Raw genomic sequence first — 20,905 nt, forward strand, 5'->3', positions numbered from 1 at the left:
CTACTCGACTCCCTTGTCCATTCATCCCCCCCCCCATCCCTCCCCACCGACCTCCCTCCGGGCACTCATCCCTGCAAACAGAAGAAGTGCTACACCTGCCCCCACACTTCTTCCCTCACCACCATCCCAGGCCCCAGACAGTCCTTTCAGGTGAGGCACCACTTCACCTGCGAGTCAACTGGGGTGATATACTGTATCTGGTGCTCCCGATGTGGCCATTTATACATTGGGGAGACCCGCCGCAGGCTGGGAGACAGTTTCGCCGAACACCGGTGCTCAGTCCTCCAGTAGTGGCGGGATCTCCGTGGCCACACACTTCAATTCCACAGACCAATCCAACATGTCTGTCCATGGCCTCCTCTACCGTCAAGATGAGGCCACACGCAGGTCGATGGAGCAATACCTTATCACCCGCCTAGGTATCCTCCTACCTGCCAGCATGAACATCCAACTCACAGACCTCCGTTGATACCCCTGCCCGCCATTACCCCCATTCCTATCTATTATTTTAGTCTGGTTCTCCTTCTCTCTCTTTCCTCCTCACTATAATCTCCCCCCAGCCCTACCTTTCTTTCTCTTTTATTTTCCATAATTCTCCACCTTCCCCCTAGCCCATTTCCCTCCAGCCTATCACTTCCTAGCTCACTACTTTATCCTTCCCCCCACTTCTTATCCCCCCTCGACCATCCCATGTTACTTCACTCCTGATGAAGGGTTTCGGTCCGAAATGTTGTCACTACCTCCTCCCATAGATGCTGTCTGGCCTACTGAGTTTTGCCAGCATTTTGTGTTTTTATATATTTTGTATTGTTTTATCAACAGTTTTCACTATACGTTAATGTAGAAGAGTGAACAGTAAACGGTTAATCTTACTGCGATCCTGCCTCATTGACTTCGGTTTAACTCGGTGTTTAGTTCAGAGTTTCTACACCTGCACGAGAACACTACAACTGGACTTAAGGTGTTATTCTTAAATGCATGCAGCATAAGGAATAAGGTGGATGATCTTGTCGTACAGCTGCAGATTGGCAGGTATGATGTTGTGGTCATCACTGAGACATGGCTAAAGGATGCATATCTCTGGGAGCTGAACGTCCAAGGGTATACAGTGTATTGGAAGGATAGGCAGGTAAGCACAGGGGGTGACATGGCTTTATTGGTAAGAAATGATATTAAATCATTAGAAAGAGGTGACATAGGATCGGAAGGTGCAGAATCTTTATGGGTTGACCTAAGAAATCGCAGAGGTAAAAAGACCCTGATGGCAGTTATATACAGGCCTCCTAACAGCTGCAGTGATGTGGACTACAAATTACAACAGGAAATAGAAAAGGCTTGCCAGAAGGACAGTGTTATGATAATTGTGGGGGATTTTAACATGTTAGTAGATTGGGAAAATCAGGTCGGCACTGGATCTCAAGAGGCAGAATTTGTAGAATAGTGATCACCAACCTTTTTAAGCCCAAGATCCCCTACCTCGGCTTTAGTGAAAGGCAAATTCGACTCCAAATCGATTAGTTACACACATGCACACCGGGGCAGAAAGACCGGAAGTAAAACCCCGCAACCCATAAGTAGAAATAATGTATAAACACCAGGGGTACCTGCCCTTTTTTACACCACGGACTGGTTTAATATTGACTATATTCTTGCGGACGGCCAACGGGCGGGGGTGTTAAACACGTCGGGAATATAGCCATACTTGAAGCAGGTTCCTTATTTCCAATCTATTCCACAATTTAGTTTTCGCGGCTCTCGGCACTTAGCTTCTGCCCTGCTTGCTCCCGTTTTTCCACTGAAAAAACTCAATGGGTTTGTCTTTGAGTTCAGGGTGCTTGGACTCAAGGTACTGGAGCAGTTTTGAGGGCTTCATTGTCTCATTGGACAGCCTCCGGGCCCTAATTCCAGCTTCCCGCCCACCCACCGCCTTGGCCAGCTGCAGTTGTTCCCATGCAGGGGTCGTGGCGGTCGCAGTCCAGAGAGAGCAACCGACCATGTGAGGAGTGCAACAGGATGCGCCTGCCCGCCCCCCTGTAGGATCTATCAGCCGACAAAAGTTTGTTTCAGTGGATCGCAGCGAGGTAACTGCTCTGCTACTTACGAAACCCTGAGAATGAATTAGGTCGTGTGTGAATATTTTAGCACCGGATTCCCCACGAACATTCGGTGTGCTAAACAGGTTTAGAGGTGGCGCCCATCTGTCTGCACTCCAGGTCAGTGGCAACGGCACTTCTCGCCGGCCACACAAAGCGGCCGGTTACCCGAGGCCAACCAGTGCTCCCTGACACACTTGGGTAATGACCTCAAGTGTATTCAATTTCAACAGTGGGTGTGACAGGAAATGAGGAAAGGTGCAGCTGACTCATATCGTTTCCTCGTGGCCTGGTGGTTGGGGACCACTGAATCACACTGTGTAGTGCGGGGGAGCTACGCGCATAGCCATTGGGCAGAAAGAACGGAAATAAAACCCCGCAACCCAGAAACAATCTCTCAACAGTACTTGTGTATTTATTTTTCATTTTTTTCGGGATCTACTGGGAAAATCTCAAAGATCGACCAGTTGATCGCAATCGATGGATTGGCGACCATTATTGTAGAATGTCTACGAGATGGTTTTTTAGAACAGCTTGTTGTTGAGCCCACTAGGGGATCGGCTGTACTGGATTGGGTATTGTGTAATGAACCAGAGGTGATCAGAGAGATTGAGGTGAAGGAACCCTTAAGAGGCAGTGACCATAACATGATTGAGTTCACTGTCAAACTTGAAAAAGAGAAGCCGAAATATGATAGACAAAATGCTGGTGGAACACAGCAGGCCAGGCAGCATCTATAGGGAGAAGCGCTGTCGACGTCTCGGCCTGAAACGTCGACAGCGCTTCTTTCTATAGATGCTGCCTGGCCTGCTGCATTCCACCAGCATTTTGTGTGTGTTACTTGAATTTCCAGCATCTGCAGATTTCCTTGTGTTAGCTGAAATATGATGCTGGTATTTTAGTGGAGTAAAGGAAATTACAGTGGCATGAGAGAGGGACTGGCCAAAGTTTACTGGAAAGGGACACTAGTGGGAAGGACAGCAGAGCAGCAGTGGCTGGAGTTTATGCGAAAAGTGAGGAAGGTGCAAGACAGATATGTTCCAAAAAAGAAATTTTTAAATGGAAAAAGGATGCAACCGTGGCTGACAAGTCAAAGCCAAAGTAAAAGCAAAGGAGAGGGCATACAAGGAAGCAAAAATTAGTGGGAAGACAGAGGATTGGGAAGTTTTTAAAAGCTTATGAAACCAAGAAAGTCATTAAAAGGGAAAAGATGAACTGTGAAAGGAAGCTAGCAAATAATATCAAAGTATACTTTGATATTATACTTGGTATACTTTTATACAAAGTATAAGTATTTGATATTATAAAGTAAACAGGTGAGAGTAGATATAGGACCGACAGAAAATGATGCTGGAGAAATTGTAATGGGAGATAAGGAGATGGCGGAGGAACTGAACGAGTATTTTGCATCAGTCTTCACTGAGGAAGACATCAGCAGTATACCAGACACTCAAGGGTGTCAGGGAAGAGAAGTGTGCACAGTCACAATTATGACAGAGAAAGTATTCAGGAAGCTGAATAGTCTAAGGGTAGATAAATCTCCTGGACCAGATGGAACGCACCCTTGTGTTCTGAAGAAAGTAGCTGTGGAGATTGCAGAGGCATTAGCAATGATCTATCAAAAGTCAATAGATTCCAGAGAACTGGAAGATTGCAAATGTCACTCCACTAATTAAAAAGGGGGCAAGGAAGCAAAAAGGAAATTATAGACCTGTTAGCTTGACATTGGTGGTTGGGAAGTTGTTGGAGTCGATTATCAGTCTGCGGCGGGTCTCCCCAATGTATAAATGGCCACATCGGGAGCAACGGATACAGTATATCACCCCAGTTGACTCGCAGGTGAAGTGGTGCCTCACCTGAAAGGACTGGAAGCCTGGGAGACTGTTTTGCTGAACACTGGCGCTCAGTCCTCCAGCAGTGGCGGGATCTTCCTGCGGCCACACACTTCAATTCCACAGACCACTCCCACTCCAATATGTCTGTCCATGGCCTCCTCTACCGTCAAGATGAGGCCACACGCAGGTTGATGGAGCAATAACTTATCTCCCGCCTAGGTAGCCTCCTACCTGCCAGCATGAACATTCAACTCACAGATACTCCGTTGATACCCCTGCCCCCCCCCCCCTTACCCCATCCCAATCTATAATTTTAGTCTGGTTCTCTTTCTCTCTTTTCCCCCCTCACTATAATTTCCTCCCAGCCCTTTCTTTCTTTTTTATCTCCCATAATTCTCCACCTTCCCCTAGCCCATTTCCCTTCAGCTTATCACTTCCCAGCTCTCTACTTCATCCCTTCCCCCACTTCTTATCCCCCCTTGACCATCCCATGTTACTTCACTCCTGATGATGGGCTTCAGCCCGAAACGTTGTCACTACCTCCTTCCATAGATGCTGTCTGGCCTGCTGAGTTCTGCCAGCATTTTGTGTTTTTATTTACAAACCCCATTTCCAGAAAAGTTGGGATATTTTCCAAAATGCAATAAAAACAAAAATCTGTGATGTTAATTTATATGAACCTTTATTTAACTGACAAAAGTACAAAGAAAAGATTTTCAATAGTTTTACTGACCAACTTAATTGTATTTTGTAAATATACACAAATTTAGAATTTGATGCCTGCAGCACACTCAACAAAAGTTGGGACAGAGTTAAAATAAGATTGAAAAGTGCACAGAATACTCAAGTAACACCGGTTTGGATACCTCCACATTCAGCAGGCTAATTGGTAGCAGGTGAGGTATCATGACTGGGTATAAAAGTAGCATCCATCAAAGGCTCAGTCTTTGCAAGCAAGGATGGGCCGTGGCTCACCCCTTTGTGCCAAAATTTGTGAGAGAATTGTTAGTCAGTTCAAAAGGAACATTTCCCAGTGCAAGATTGCAGAGAATTTAGGTCTTTCAACATCTACAGTACATAATATTGTGAAAAGACTCAGAGAATTCAGAGACATCTCAGTGCGTGAAGGGCAAGGTCGGAAACCACTGTTGAATACGCGTGATCTTCGAGCCCTCAGGCGGCACCGCCTACGAAACCGTCATGATACTGTGACAATTATAGCCACCTGGGCTCGGGAGTACTTCAGAAAACCATTGTCACTTAACACAGTCCGTCGCTGCATCCAGAAATGCAACTTGAAACTGTATTATGCAAGGAGGAAGCCATACATCAACTCTATGCAGAAACGCTGGCGAGTTCTCTGGGCCCGAGCTCATCTCAGATGGACCGAAAGACTGTGGAACCATGTGCTGTGGTCAGATGAGTCCACATTTCAGCTAGTTTTCGGAAAAAATGGGCATCGAGTTCTCCGTGCCAAAGATGAAAACGACCATCCTGATTGTTATCAGCGAAAGGTGCAAAAGCCAGCATCTGTGATGGTATGGGGGTACATCAGTGCCCACGGCATGGGTGAGTTGCATATATGTGAAGGTACCATTGACTCTGAGGCGTATATTAGGATTTTAAAGAGACATACTTTGCCATCAAGGCGACGTCTCTTCCCGGGACATGCATGCTTATTTCAGCAGGACAATGCCAGACCACATTCTGCACGGGCTACAACAGCGTGGCCTTGTAGACACAGAGTGCGTGTGCTTGACTGGCCTGTTGCCAGTCCAGATCTATCTCCTATTGAAAATGTATGGCACATCATGAAGAGGAGAATCAGACAACGGAGACCACGGACTGTTGAGCAGCTGAAGTCTTACATCAAGCAAGAATGGACAGAATTTCCAATTGCAAATCTACTACAATTAGTATTCTCAGTTCCAAAACGATTAAAAAGTGTTATTAAAAGGAAAGGTGATGTAACACAATGGTAAACATGCCTCTGTCCCAACTTTTGTTGAGTGTGTTGCAGCCATCAAATTCTAAATTTGTGTATATTTACAAAATACAATTAAGTTGGTCAGTAAAACAATTGAAAATCTTTTCTTTGTACTTTTGTCAGTTAAATAAAGGTTCACGTGAATTAACATATCACAGTTTTTTGTTTTTATTGCATTTTGGAAAATATCCCAACTTTTCTGGAAATGGGGTTTGTACTTCCAGCATCTGGAGATTCACTCGTGTTAGCTGATTCCCTAGTAGGCTCAATGACAAATTGCTCTAAAAAGCTATCTCTTAGGCATTCAAAAAACTCAGTCTCTTGAAATCCATTACCAATGTGATTTTCCCAATTGACCTGCATGTTAAAATCTCCGGTAACTACCATACATTGCCCTTCTAACTCGCCTTTTCTATTTCCTGTTGTAATATGTGGTCCACCTCCCAGCCACTGTTGGGAGGCCTGTATATAACCGCCATCAACGTCATTCTTCACCAGTACCACCCCTTCGGCCTACCTTTCTATCTCTCCGATATAACATGTAACCTTGGACATTCAGCTCCCAACTACAACCATCCTTCAGCCACGATTCAGTGATGGCCACAACATCATACTTGGCAATCTGTAATATTGTAACAAGATGATCCACCTTAATTCTTATACTATGCACATTTAGATACAACACCTTGAGTACCATATTTGCTGTCCTGACTCTGCATCCCTAATCATTTGATACTCACCCTGTTGGCTGCAACTAAATCCCATCACCTGCCTGCCCTTCCTGACAATCTGATTGCACGCTATCTTTATTTTTTTACCATCCATATTTTTCTGAATCCCTTTAGTCCGGTTCCCATCCCCCTGCAAAGTTAGTTTAAACACTCCTCAACAGCTCTAATAAACCCACCCGCAAGAACATCGGTCCCCCTTGGGTTCAGGTGCAACCCGTCACTTTTGAACAGGTCATACCTCCCCCAGAAGAGATCCCAATAATCCAAGAACCTGAAGCCCTGTCCCCTGCACCCACTTCTCAGCCACACATTTATCTGCCAGATCATCCTGTTCCTACCCTCACTGGTGCGTGGCACAGGCAGCAATCCAGAAATTACTACCCAGGAAGTCCTGCTTCTCAACTTTCTACCTAGCTCTCTAAATTCTCTTTTCAGGACCTCTTTGCTTTTCCTTCCTATGTGATTGGCACCAAAATGTACCAAGACATCTGGCTGCTCTTCCTCCTCCTCCAAGGGAGATCTAAGAGATCCCTGACCCTGGTACCTGGGAGGCAACATACCATCCTGGTGTCCCGTTCACATCTACAGAATCTCCTGTCTGTTCCCCTCTCTATCACTACCTTCCTTCTTCTCTCTCTTTACATTCTGCACCACGGACCCATGCTTGGTGCCTGTAGCCCAGTCACTGTGGCATTCTCCCAGGTCATCCCCCACAAAGGCATCCAAAGCGCTATGCTTGTTTTTGGGGGGAATGGCCACGGGGTGCTCTACTCTAACTGCCTATTTCCATTTCTCATGACAGTCACTCAGCTACTCGCCTCCTGCAACTTCAGGGTGACTACTTCCCTATAACTCGGATCGATTACCTCCTCACTCTCCCGTACAAGCCGAAGGTCACCCAGTTGCTGCTCCAGATCCCTAACACGGTCTTCAAGGAGCTGAAGCAGGATGCACTCCAAGCAGATGTACTTTTCTGGAAGACTCTGGGTCTCCCAGTTCTCCAACATCAGGCACGAAGAGCACACCACAGAAATGTTTCAGTAAAAGAGGGGAAAAAAAATAAAATGGAAACCTTAACAGACGCTTTACACAGAGCCGACGCCTCTTCTGAGCCGAAGCCTGTTGCTTCTACTCTCGCGTCTGGCCTACTCCTGACAATAGTCCGATAATCCCTCTGTACTTTCATTTAGTTCGTAGAGCTCTGTTGATGCTGATAGGCCAAGTACAATGGACAAACACCCTCAAAGCTCCACTTTTTAAATAACCGCCACTGACCTGCCGATTAGGAAAAGGGGAGATGCAACCAGACCTGGGTGTCATTATACACCAGTCACTGAAGGTGGGCATGCAGGTACAGCAGGCGATGAAAAAGGCAAATGGTATGTTGGCATTCATAGCAAAAGGATTTGAGTACAGGAGCAGGGAGGTTCTACTGCAGTTGTACAAGGCCTTGGTGAGACCGCACCTAGAATATTGTGTGCAGTTTTGGTCCCCTAATCTGAGGAAAGACATTCTTGCCATAGAGGGAGTACAAAGAAGGTTCACCAGATTGATCCCTGGGATGGCAGGACTTTCATATGAAGAAAGACTGGATCGACTAGGCTTATACTCACTGGAATTTAGAAGATTGAGGGGGGATCTTATTGAAACGTATAAAATTCTAAAGGGATTGGTCAGGCTAGATGCAGGAAGATTGTTTCCGATGTTGGGGGAGTCCAGAACGAGGGATCACAGTTTAAGGATAAAGGGGAAGCCTTTTAGGACCAAGATGAGGAAAAACTTCTTCACACAGAGAGTGGTGAATCTGTGGAATTCTCTGCCACAGGAAACAGTTGAGGTCAGTTCATTGGCTATATTTAAGAGGAAGGTAGATATGGCCCTTGTGGCTAAAGGGATCAGGGGGTATGGAGAGAAAGCAGGTACAGGGTTCTGAGTTGGATGATCAGCCATGATCATACTGAATGGCAGTGCAGGCTCGAAGGGCTGAATGGCCTACTCCAGTACCTATTTTCTATGTTTCTATGTTTCTAAATCCCTCTTGGTAGAGCTCTGTTGACACTGCTGATAGGCCACATACAGGCAGTAGCACAGTGCAACCCCAGGACTCTAGCCCTAGATCTCAGAAAGCCCCCAACGTACTGGCCCCACATCTGGGAAAGGGGCTCAGCTTTGAACACCATTCTCCACAAAGCCCATGTATATGCAATTATTCAGAGTGTCCCCTAGTGGTTACAGTTTTGTGGTTTCTTTCTAGAAGCTTCTTTGGTATTGCATTATGTGAATAAGAGCCATCTGATTGGTTAACTCTTATCTACAAATGGAAATGGAAGGTAACAAGATATCATCTGTTTATAAAAACGGCTGAACACGCTGGCCTGGTATCTTTCTTTAGTCTTTACCTTCCCTTCCTCTTCATTTATGGCCTCTCACTATTTCCCATTTCTAAAACTCATTGTTCTATTAACACTTAATAAAACTTGTTGATTCACAGTCGTCGTATGTCTCTTTCCTGACTTCCAAAAGAAGCTTCAGCTAAAGTATCAGAATCCAACAGCATGAAATGGGGTTTTTAAATGAAACAGAGGGACTTTGATATGTGGTGAGGAAACAGGCTGGCTGTGGTAAAATTGACATCAAAAGCTCAACGATGGATAGACAATGGCAAGGATTTAAAGAAATAGCACATCAGTATAATATTGGCACCGAGGACCAACAGAGAGTGGTCCAACCTCTGATTACAAGATGAATTCGCCTAGAACCCAAGGAACAGAGTGATATGGGCTATACACAGGAAACTGGGACCAGCTGGTTGGCATGGACTGATTGGACTAAAGTGTTTGTATCTATTCTGGGATGCTCTATGGCTCTAAAATCTTGTTGCACTCTAAAGGGCTGAACAGTGGTAGGAGCAGCTTCCTCACAATTCCCAGGATCCAAGTTCAATCCTGACCTCCATAACACTCTGGATGAGTCTGCGCGTTCCCCAAAGGCCTTACTAAAGCCTACAGATACAAAAGATTCGATGTTATATCTTACTGAAGACCGTATAGACCACGGATACAAACCACAACTACCCTGTACCTTAGTGAAGACCATACACACAGATACTATCCTCTACCTTACTCAAGACCATATAGACCACAGGTATTATCTTTCATGGTTTCCTTAAGGGAAAATCTTGCCTGACAAATCTGTTGAAATTCTTTGAAGAAATAACAAGCAGGATAGACAAAGGAGAATCTGTGGATGTTGTGTACTTGGATTTTCAAAAGGCCTTTGACAAGATGCCACATTTAAGGCTGCTTAACAAGTTAAGAGACAATCCTATTACAAGAAAGATACAAGCATACATAGAGCAATGGCTGATTGGCAGAAGGCAAAGAGATGAATAAAGGGAGCCTTTTCTGGTTGGCTGCCAATGACTAGTGGTGTTCCACAGGCTCTGTGTTGGGACCGCTTCTTTGTATGGTATATGGCACTGATTTGGATGATGCCTTTGTGGCAGAGTTCACAAAAATGATTGAATGGGTTGTCACTTGAAGAGCATTGATGACTCTGGGCCTGTATTCACTAGAATTCCAAAGAATGAGGGGTGACCTAATTAAAACCTATCGAATATTGAAAGGCCTTGATAGAGTGGATGTAGAAAGGATGTTTTCTATGGCAAGAGTGTCAAGGACCAGAGGACACAACCTCAGAATAAAGCAGCATCCTTTTGGAACAGAGATGAGTAATTTCTTCAGCCAGAGAGTGGTGAATGTGGAATTCTTTGCCACAGCAGTGATGGAGGCCAAGTCTTTCTGTACATTTAAGCCAGAGATTGATAGATTCTTGATTGGTCAGGGCTTGAAGGGATACAGGGAGAAGGCAAGAAATTGGGGCTGAGAGGAAAAATGGATCAATCATGAATCAATGGACCAAATTATGTGCCTATATCTTATGGCATTAAGGGCTTATTTGTATCAATGATCTGGATGATAATGTGGTTAATTGGATCAGCAACTTTGCAGATTACACCAAGGTTGGGGATGTAGCTGATAGTGAGGAAGGCTGTCATGGCTTGAGCGGATCTAGACCAGCTGGAAAAATGGGCTGAAAAATGGCAGACAAGTTTTGCACTTCAGTAGGACCAACCAGGGTAGGTCTTACACAGTGAACAGTAGGGCACTGAGGAGTGTGGTAGAACAAAGGGATCTGTGAATACAGATAAACAACTGAGGTTGTTTGGGACTACAACTAGAGGTTATGGACTAAGGGTGAAAGACAAAGAGGTTTAAGAAGAAAATGAGGGGATACTTCTTCACTCAAAGGGTCATGAGTGTGTGAAACGAGCTGCCAGCACAGGTGGTGCATGCCAGCAAGATTTCAAAGTTTAAGCAAAGTTTGGATCAGTAATAGATTGTAGGGGCATGGAGGGTTATGGTCCATGTGCAGGTTGATGGAAGTAGCAGTTTAAATAGATCAGCACAGACTAGATAGGCTGAAAGGCGTTTCTTTGCTGTACTTTTCTGTGACTCTAAACCTATCGAATGTTGAAAGGCCTTGATAGACTGGATATGGACATGTACTTGGGGCCGCATATGAATTGAATTGACTTTATTTCTTACACCATTCACATACGTGAGCAGTAACAATCTTTACGTTACATCTCCATCTAAATGTGTAATGAGCAATCATAGTAATTTATAATAATTCATAATAAATAGAACAGTCAATGTAACATAGAGTACACTCAAATCAGCGCAAGTTCATCAGTCTGATGGCCTGGTGGAAGAAGCTGTCCCAGAGCCTGTTGGTCCTGGCTTTTATGTTGCGGTACCGCTTCCCGGATGGTAGCAGATAGAATAGATTGTGGTTGGGATGGTTTAGGTCCACAATGATCCTACAGGCCCTTTTTACACACCTGCCCTTGTAAATGTCCTGAATCATGGGAAGTTCACAACTACAGATGCGCTGGGCTGTTGACATCACTCTTTGCAGTATCCTGAGATTAAGGGAGGTACAATTCCCATACCAGGCAGTGATGCAGCCAGTCAGAATGCTCTCAATTGTGCTCCTGTAGAAGTTCTTAAGTTTTGGGGGCCCATACCAATCTTCCTCAACTGCCTGAGGTGAAAGAGGCTCTGTTGTACCTTTTTCACCACACAGCTGGTGTGTACAGACGTGAGGTCCTCGGTGATGTGGATGCCGAGGAACTTGAAGCTGTTTACCCTCTCAACCTCAGATCCATTGATGTCAATAGGGATTAGCCCATCTCCATTCCTACCGTAATCCACAACCAACTCCTTTGTTTTAGCGGCATTGAGGGAGTGGTTGTTTTCTTGACACCACTGTGTCAGAGGGGTGACTTCTTCCCTGTAGGCCACCTCATTATTGTTTGAGATAAGGCCATTGTAGTGTTGTCTGCAAATTTAATTAGCAGATTAGAGCTGTGGGTGGCGATACAGTCATGGGTGTACGGGGAGTAAAGGAGGGGACTCAGTACGCAGCCCTGAGAGGCTCCTGTATTGACAAGGTTGGAGGTGAGGGAGCCCACTCTTACAAATTGCTGGCAATCTGACAGGAAGTCCAGGATTCAGCTGCACAAGGCAGAGGTCTCTGAGCTTCTTGTCAAGCCTGGATGGAACTATTGTGTTGAATGCTGAACTGTAGTCCAAGAACAGCATAAGCATCCTTTTTCTCTGGATGTGTAAGGACGGCATGTAGAGCAGCATTGTGTCAGTACGCAAATTGTAGGGGGTCTAGTTTGGGTGGTAGCAAGCTGCAGATGTGATCCTTGACCAACCTCTCAAAGCATTTGCTTATTATTGAGGTGAGTGCAACAGGATTCCAGTCATTCAGGCATGATACCTTGGTCTTTTTTGGTACAGGGATATGGTGGATAATTTGAAGCAGGAGGGCATTCTACACTGGGAGAGGGAGAGATTAAAATTGTCTGTAAACACACCTGCCAGTTGTGCTGCGCACATCCTGAGTACCCACCCTGGGATGCCATCCGGTCCCACAGCCTTTTGACTGTCCACTCGTTGGAAACATCTGCATACCTCGGCCTTAGAGATGACCAGGTTGCAGGTTGTAGCGGTGGCTTTCCTCGGAGGCTCAGAATTAATGATATCGAACCGAGTGTAAAAGCAATTGAACTCATATGGGAGAGAGGACGCGATGTTGGCAGCACCACACTTGGCTTTGAAATCTGCAATGGTATGTAACCCTCGCCACAAGTCACATGTGCTATTCATCGTGAACCTTGACTCAATCTTCTCCCTATACTGTTGTTTCGCAGCCTTGATAGCTGTGCGCAGATCATAGCTGCATTTCTTCAGCTCTAGTTGATTACCAGCAATGTAAACTCGATGTTGCACAGTAAGTGCTGCTTGCGTAAAAAGCTGCTTTATATTATTGGCTAGTTTGCCCTCATATTTCATCTGTTCCCTTCTTATAAGCTTTATTTTAGTTGACTTCTGTTGAATTTTAAAAGCTTCCCAAACTTCCAACTTCCCACTCACTTATGCCACCTTACATACTCTTTCCTTGGCTTTTATGCATTCTTTAACTTCCCCTGTCAGCCGCAGTTGCCTACCCCTACCATATGAAAAGAACTTCTTCTGTGGGACATAACTATTCTGCACCTTGTGAACTATTTCAAGAACCTTTCAGCCATCTCTGCTCTGCCGTCATCCCTGCCAGTATCCTCCTCCAACCCATTTGGGCAAGCTCCTCACTCATGCTTCTGCAATCTCCTTTATTCCATTGTAATATGTGACTTATACTTCTCCCTCTCAAAGTGCAGTATGAATTCAATCATATTATGCCTCATAATGGTTCCTTCACATTCATCTCCCTAATAGGATCTGGGTTATTACACCACACCCAATCTAAGATGGCCTTTCCCCAAACAGGCTCAAGCACAAGCTGCTATAAAAAGCCATCTTGTAGGCATTCGGCAAATTCCCTCTCTCGTGATCCAACACCAGTCCAATTTTCCCCATCCCCTTGCATATTGAAGAAAATCACAATTGTGTCATTACCCTTATTACATGCTTTTTCCAACTCCCTTTGCAATCTCAATGTCACATCTCCGCTACTATTTGGAGGCCTATATATGATCCCCATAATGGTTTGTTTTTAACCCTTGCAATTTCTTAACTCCATCCACAAAGATTCAACATGCCCTGGCCCTATGCCACCTTTCTCTAAAGTTGTAATTCCATCTCTTACCAACAGAGCCACACCACTGCCTATGTATTCCTGACTGTCCTTTCAATACAAAGTATATCCTTTGATGATAAGCTTCCCAAAAGGGTCTGCTGTTCCCCGTCCCCGACGCTGTTTATTCCATCTCAGACAGACAGATGAAGACAGCTGACTGGAGATGACAGAAAAGGCTACCTACCTCGCTTGGGAACCTTGGAAGCAGATGGCTCCTGGGGAGTATCAGGTGAGGTGGTGTCATCCTCCACAACCTGGATCTGTGGGGAGAGAACTGGATTTTTGACATCATCAACCCAATTCCAGTGTGGGACCAGAAATCCAGCCTCAATATACCCACCCACCATTGACACCACTCCCAAACACCCACCCACAACAGTCACCACTCACAATTGCCCGCCCGCCAGTCACCCCTCTCAATCGCTCGCCCACCCACTAGTCACCCCTCCCAATCACCCACCCACCACTACCAGTCTCCACCTTGCCCACACTCAAAAACCACCACACACTGAAAATTGACCAACATTCTCCAGGTGTACACCCACTTTGCCATCCAGAAACCACTGCAACAGGCCAGGCCCCACACAGCAGTACTCCACCACACCCAGTTGAATCTAAATTCCCCCACCAACCCTCAAGTACATCTCACACACCCAAAAAATCCATCCATTTACCCAACTAAAATCCCAATAATTTACAACTCAGTAATCTAAATGGCCTGTTAAACACACCGGCATGCCTGCAGATTGGCACCGCACCTCCCCGACCGGTACACAGACTCTCCCCAGTGAAATCCCTGGGTCAAACCCAACCCGGTCCAGGGATGGAGGTGGTACCTGTTTCTGCTGCCCTGGTTTCCCTTTCATTCACCCACAGCCTCACCCCACCAAAACAACGCCCAAGGAATCTCCCGGCCAGGGAGTTGGCACAATACCTGTGACTGCCGTACAAAGATGCCCCGGTTGTCCTCACATGTGAAGTAACGCTTGCCCTGCACAGTGCCATCGTTTTTCCCCTTGGCGTCGTCCAGGATCACTCCGACCCACTTCCCAGAGGCAAACATGGTGGCACCCACGTAAGCCACTGTACCACGATGCCCTTTGCCGATTACCTCCACACGGGAGCCCACCTTCAGGGGCTTAGCACTAACCCCTTCTCCACTCATCCTGCCACTGCTGGGGTGCGAGGTCTGCAAACAAACATTTAGAGGTAAAGTTGCAGAGAGATATCAGGGAAGAACAGGCAACACCGATGAGAAACACTCCAGGGAAGCAGAGACAACGTCAATCAGAAAAGCCCCAGGGAAGAAGAGAGACAACGTCAATGAGAAACACTCCAGGGAAGAACAGAGACAACGTCAATGAGAAACACCCCAGGGAAGAACAGAGACAACGTCAATGAGAAACACCCCAGCGAAGAACAGAGACAACGTCAATGAGAAACACCCCAGGGAAGAACAGAGACAACGTCAATGAGAAACACACCAGGGAAGCAGTGACAACGTCAATGAGAAACACCCCAGGGAATAACAGAGACAACGTAAATGAGAAACACCCCAGGGAAGAACAGAGACAACGTCAATAAGAAACACACCAGGGAAGCAGTGACAACGTCAATGAGAAACACCCCAGGGAATAACAGAGACAACGTCAATGAGAAACACTCCAGGGAAGAACAGAGACAACATCAATGAGAAACACACGAGGGAAGCAGAGACAACGTCAATGAGAAACACCCCAGGGAAGAACAGAGACAAAGTCAATGAGAAACACCCCAGGGAAGCAGAGACGACGTCAATGAGAAACACCCCAGGGAAGCAGAGACAACGTCAATGAGGAACACCCCAGGGAAGAACAGAGACAACGTCAATGAGAAACACACCAGGGAAGCAGAGACAACGTCAATGAGAAACACCCCAGGGAAGCAGAGACAACGTCAATGAGAAACACCCCAGGGAAGAACAGTGACAACGTCAATAAAAACACCCCAGGGAAGAACAGAGACAACGTCAAAGAGAAACACTCCAGGGAAGAACAGAGACAAGGTCAATGAGAAACACCCCAGGGAAGAACAGAGACAAAATAAATGAGAAACACACCAGGGAAGCAGAGACAACGTCAATGAGAAACACCCCAGGGAAGAAGAGAGACAAGGTCAATGAGAAACACCCCAGCGAAGGACAGAGACAAAGTCAATGAGAAACACCCCAGGGAAGCAGAGACAACGTCAATGAGTAACACCCCAGGGAAGAACAGAGACAACGTCAATGAGAAACACCCCAGGGAAGAACAGAGACAACGTCAATGAGAAACACCCCAGGGAAGAACAGAGACAACGTCAATAAGAAACACACCAGGGAAGAACAGAGACAACATCAATGAGAAACACCCCAGGGAAGAACAGAGACAACATCAATGAGAAACACTGCAGGGAAGCAGAGACAACATCAATGAGAAACACCCCAGGGAAGAACAGAGACAACATCAATGAGAAACACTCCAGGGAAGAACAGAGACAACGTCAATGAGAAACACCCCAGGGAAGAACAGTGACAACGTCAATAAAAACACCCCAGGGAAGAACAGAGACAACGTCAATGAGAAACACTCCAGGGAAGAACAGAGACAAGGTCAATGAGAAACACTCTAGGGAAGAACAGAGACAACATCAATGAGAAACACCCCAGGGAAGAACAGAGACAACATCAATGAGAAACACACCAGGGAAGCAGAGACAACGTCAATGAGAAACACACCAGGGAAGAGCAGAGACAACATCAATGAGAAACACTCCAGGGAAGAACAGAGACAACGTCAATGAGAAACACCCCAGGGAAGAACAGTGACAACGTCAATAAAAACACCCCAGGGAAGAACAGAGACAACGTCAATGAGAAACACTCCAGGGAAGAACAGAGACAAGGTCAATGAGAAACACTCTAGGGAAGAACAGAGACAACATCAATGAGAAACACACCAGGGAAGAACAGAGACAACATCAATGAGAAACACACCAGGGAAGCAGAGACAACGTCAATGAGAAACACACCAGGGAAGAAAAGAGAACGTCAATGAGAAACACCCCAGGGAAGAAGAGAGACAACGTCAATGAGAAACACCCCAGCGAAGAACAGAGACAACGTCAATGAGAAACACCCCAGCGAAGAACAGAGACAACGTCAATGAGAAGCACCCCGACTCACTTCATTTATCTCCTTCCGCCTGTCGAATGATTGCTTTTCTCACTTTGATGGCTAGAAGATCTATTTTGTTGAATTGGAAGGAAATTAATCCTCCCACTGTACTTCACTGGCTTTCTCAAACTATGTTATGTTTAAATTTAGAAAAAATTAAAAGTGGTGTATTCGATACTTCTATTAAATTTGAAAAGATATGGAGACCATTTATTCAATATTTTCATATGATGTAATATGACCCTGTTCCAAGCTTATTGGTTTTATCAGCTTTAATCGTATTTATATTGAGAGGATCGGAGTTGACGACATTAATGTTTATGTATTCTTGTGATATATTATAAACAGCCCTTTTTTTCCCCTTTTTTTAGTTTTTTTTTCTTTTTTTGTTTCCCTTTTTTTCTTTAGACACTAGATTAGTAGGTTAGTTAACTTTGCATATATATTTTTTTTTCTTTTTTATATTATATATTATGAAATTTCTAGATATACCTGGCTTATATATATACTATATGGTTCATGTTTCGGGAAAACTTATTAATACAGTATTCATTGCTTATGTATTCTTTCACGTGCAATGGGAATTTGTACATTTGTAATCCCTTTATTAATATATCAATTATATTTTGTTCATAATATTATTAATACTAATAAAAAGATTGAAAAAGAAAGAAAGAAAGAGAAGCACCCCAGGGAAGCAGAGACAACGTCAATGAGAAACACCCAAGGGAAGAACAGAGACAACGTCAATGAGGAACACCCCAGCGAAGAACAGAGACAACGTCAATGAGAAACACCCCAGCGAAGAACAGAGACAACGTCAATGAGAAACACGCCAGGGAAGCAAAGACAATGTCAATGAGAAACACACCTGGGAAGCAGAGACAACGTCAATGAGAAACACCCCTGGGAAGAACAGAGAAAACGTCAATGAGAAACACCCCAGGGAATCAAAGACAACGTCAATAAGAAACACACCAGGGAAGAACAGAGACAACGTCAATGAGAAACACACCAGGGAAGAACAGAGACAACGTCAATGAGAAACACTGCAGGGAAGCAGAGACAACGTCAATGAGAAACACCACAGGGAAGAACAGAGACAACATCAATGAGAAACACCCCAGGGAAGAACAGAGACAACGTCAATGAGAAACACACCAAGGAAGCAGAGACAAGGTCAATGAGAAACACCCCAGGGAAGCAGAGACAACGTCAATGAGAAACACCCCAGGGAAGAACAGAGACAACGTCAATGAGAAACACCCCAGGGAAGAACAGAGACAACGTCAATGAGAAACACCCCAGGGAAGAACAGAGACAACGTCAATGAGAAACACACCAGGGAAGCAGAGACAACGTCAAAGACAAACACCTCAGGGAAGCAGAGACAACGTCAATGAGAAACACCCCAGGGAAGAAGAGAGACAACGTCAATGAGAAACACCCCATCGAAGAACAGAGACAATGTCAATGAGAAACACCCCAGCGCAGAACAGAGACAACGTCAATGAGAAACACCCCAGCGAAGAACAGAGACAACGTCAATGAGAAGCACCCCGACTCACTTCATTTATCTCCTTCCGCCTGTCGAATGATTGCTTTTCTCACTTTGATGGCTAGAAGATCTATTTTGTTGAATTGGAAGGAAATTAATCCTCCCACTGTACTTCACTGGCTTTCTCAAACTATGTTATGTTTAAATTTAGAAAAAATTAAAAGTGGTGTATTCGATACTTCTATTAAATTTGAAAAGATATGGAGACCATTTATTCAATATTTTCATATGATGTAATACGACCCTGTTCCAAGCTTATTGGTTTTATCAGCTTTAATCGTATTTATATTGAGAGGATCGGAGTTGACGACATTGATGTTTATGTATTCTTGTGATATATTATAAACAGCCCTTTTTTTCCCTGTTTTTTTTAAGTTCTTTTTTCTTTTTTTGTTTCCTTTTTTTTCTTTAGACACTAGATTAGTAGGTTAGTTAACTTTGCATATATATTTTTTTTTCTTTTTTATATTATATATTATGAAATTTCTAGATATACCTGGTTTATATATATACTATATGGTTCATGTTTCGGGACAACTTATTAATACTGTATTCATTGCTTATGTATTCTTTCACGTGCAATGGGAATTTGTATGTTTGTAATCCCTTTATTAATATATCAATTGTATTTTGTTCATAATATTATTAATACTAATAAAAAGATTGAAAAAGAAAGAAAGAAAGAGAAGCACCCCAGGGAAGCAGAGACAACGTCAATGAGAAACACCCAAGGGAAGAACAGAGACAACGTCAATGAGAAACACGCCAGCGAAGAACAGAGACAACGTCAATGAGAAACACCCCAGCGAAGAACAGAGACAACGTCAATGAGAAACACGCCAGGGAAGCAAAGACAATGTCAATGAGAAACACACCTGGGAAGCAGAGACAACGTCAATGAGAAACACCCCTGGGAAGAACAGAGAAAACGTCAATGAGAAACACCCCAGGGAATCAAAGACAACGTCAATAAGAAACACACCAGGGAAGAACAGAGACAACGTCAATGAGAAACACACCAGGGAAGAACAGAGACAACGTCAATGAGAAACACTGCAGGGAAGCAGAGACAACGTCAATGAGAAACACCACAGGGAAGAACAGAGACAACATCAATGAGAAACACCCCAGGGAAGAACAGAGACAACGTCAATGAGAAACACACCAAGGAAGCAGAGACAAGGTCAATGAGAAACACCCCAGGGAAGCAGAGACAACGTCAATGAGAAACACCCCAGGGAAGAACAGAGACAACGTCAATGAGAAACACCCCAGGGAAGAACAGAGACAACGTCAATGAGAAACACACCAGGGAAGCAGAGACAACGTCAAAGACAAACACCTCAGGGAAGCAGAGACAACGTCAAAGACAAACACCTCAGGGAAGCAGAGACAACGTCAATGAGAAACACCCCAGGGAAGAACAGAGACAACGTCAATGAGAAACACACCAAGGAAGCAGAGACAAGGTCAATGAGAAACACCCCAGGGAAGCAGAGACAACGTCAATGAGAAACACCCCAGGGAAGAACAGAGACAACGTCAATGAGAAACACACCAGGGAAGCAGAGACAACGTCAATGAGAAACACACCAGGGAAGCAGAGACAACGTCAAAGACAAACACCTCAGGGAAGCAGAGACAACGTCAATGAGAATCATCCCAGGGAAGCAGAGACGACGTCAATGAGAAACACCCCAGGGAAGAACAGTGACAACGTCAATAAAAACACCCCAGGGAAGAACAGAGACAACGTCAATGAGAAACACCCCAGGGAAGAACAGAGACAACGTCAATGAGAAACACTCCAGGGAAGAAGAGACAACGTCAATGAGAAACACCCCAGGGAAGAACAGAGACAACGTCAATGAGAAACACACCAGGGAAGCAGAGACAACGTCAAAGACAAACACCTCAGGGAAGCAGAGACAACGTCAATGAGAAACACCCCAAGGAAGAAGAGAGACAACGTCAATGAGAAACACCCCAGCGAAGAACAGAGACAATGTCAATGAGAAACACCCCAGCGCAGAACAGAGACAACGTCAATGAGAAACACCCCAGGGAAGAAGAGAGACAACGTCAATGAGAAACACCCCAGCGAAGAACAGAGACAATGTCAATGAGAAACACCCCAGCGCAGAACAGAGACAACGTCAATGAGAAACACCCCAGCGAAGAACAGAGACAACGTCAATGAGAAGCACCCCGACTCACTTCATTTATCTCCTTCCGCCTGTCGAATGATTGCTTTTCTCACTTTGATGGCTAGAAGATCTATTTTGTTGAATTGGAAGGA

General features: G+C 44.9%; 1 protein-coding gene across 11 annotated transcripts in view; it reads right to left on the bottom strand.

Annotated features, from left to right (window-relative positions):
• Positions 1-20,905, bottom strand: part of LOC140726062 (dynactin subunit 1-like) — a 225,943-nt gene that overhangs the window by 152,292 nt on the left and 52,746 nt on the right. For all 11 annotated transcript variants that reach the window (XM_073041988.1, XM_073041983.1, XM_073041984.1 and 8 more), the window contains 2 exons: positions 14,790-15,044; positions 14,040-14,115 (listed from right to left, as the gene is read on the bottom strand). In XM_073041988.1, coding sequence (XP_072898089.1) covers positions 14,040-14,115; positions 14,790-15,044 — 331 coding nt within the window. The remainder of the gene's footprint in view (positions 1-14,039; positions 14,116-14,789; positions 15,045-20,905) is intronic.

Source organism: Hemitrygon akajei, chromosome 4, assembly GCF_048418815.1.
Source record: "Hemitrygon akajei chromosome 4, sHemAka1.3, whole genome shotgun sequence".
Taxonomy (NCBI): Eukaryota; Metazoa; Chordata; class Chondrichthyes; order Myliobatiformes; family Dasyatidae; genus Hemitrygon; species Hemitrygon akajei.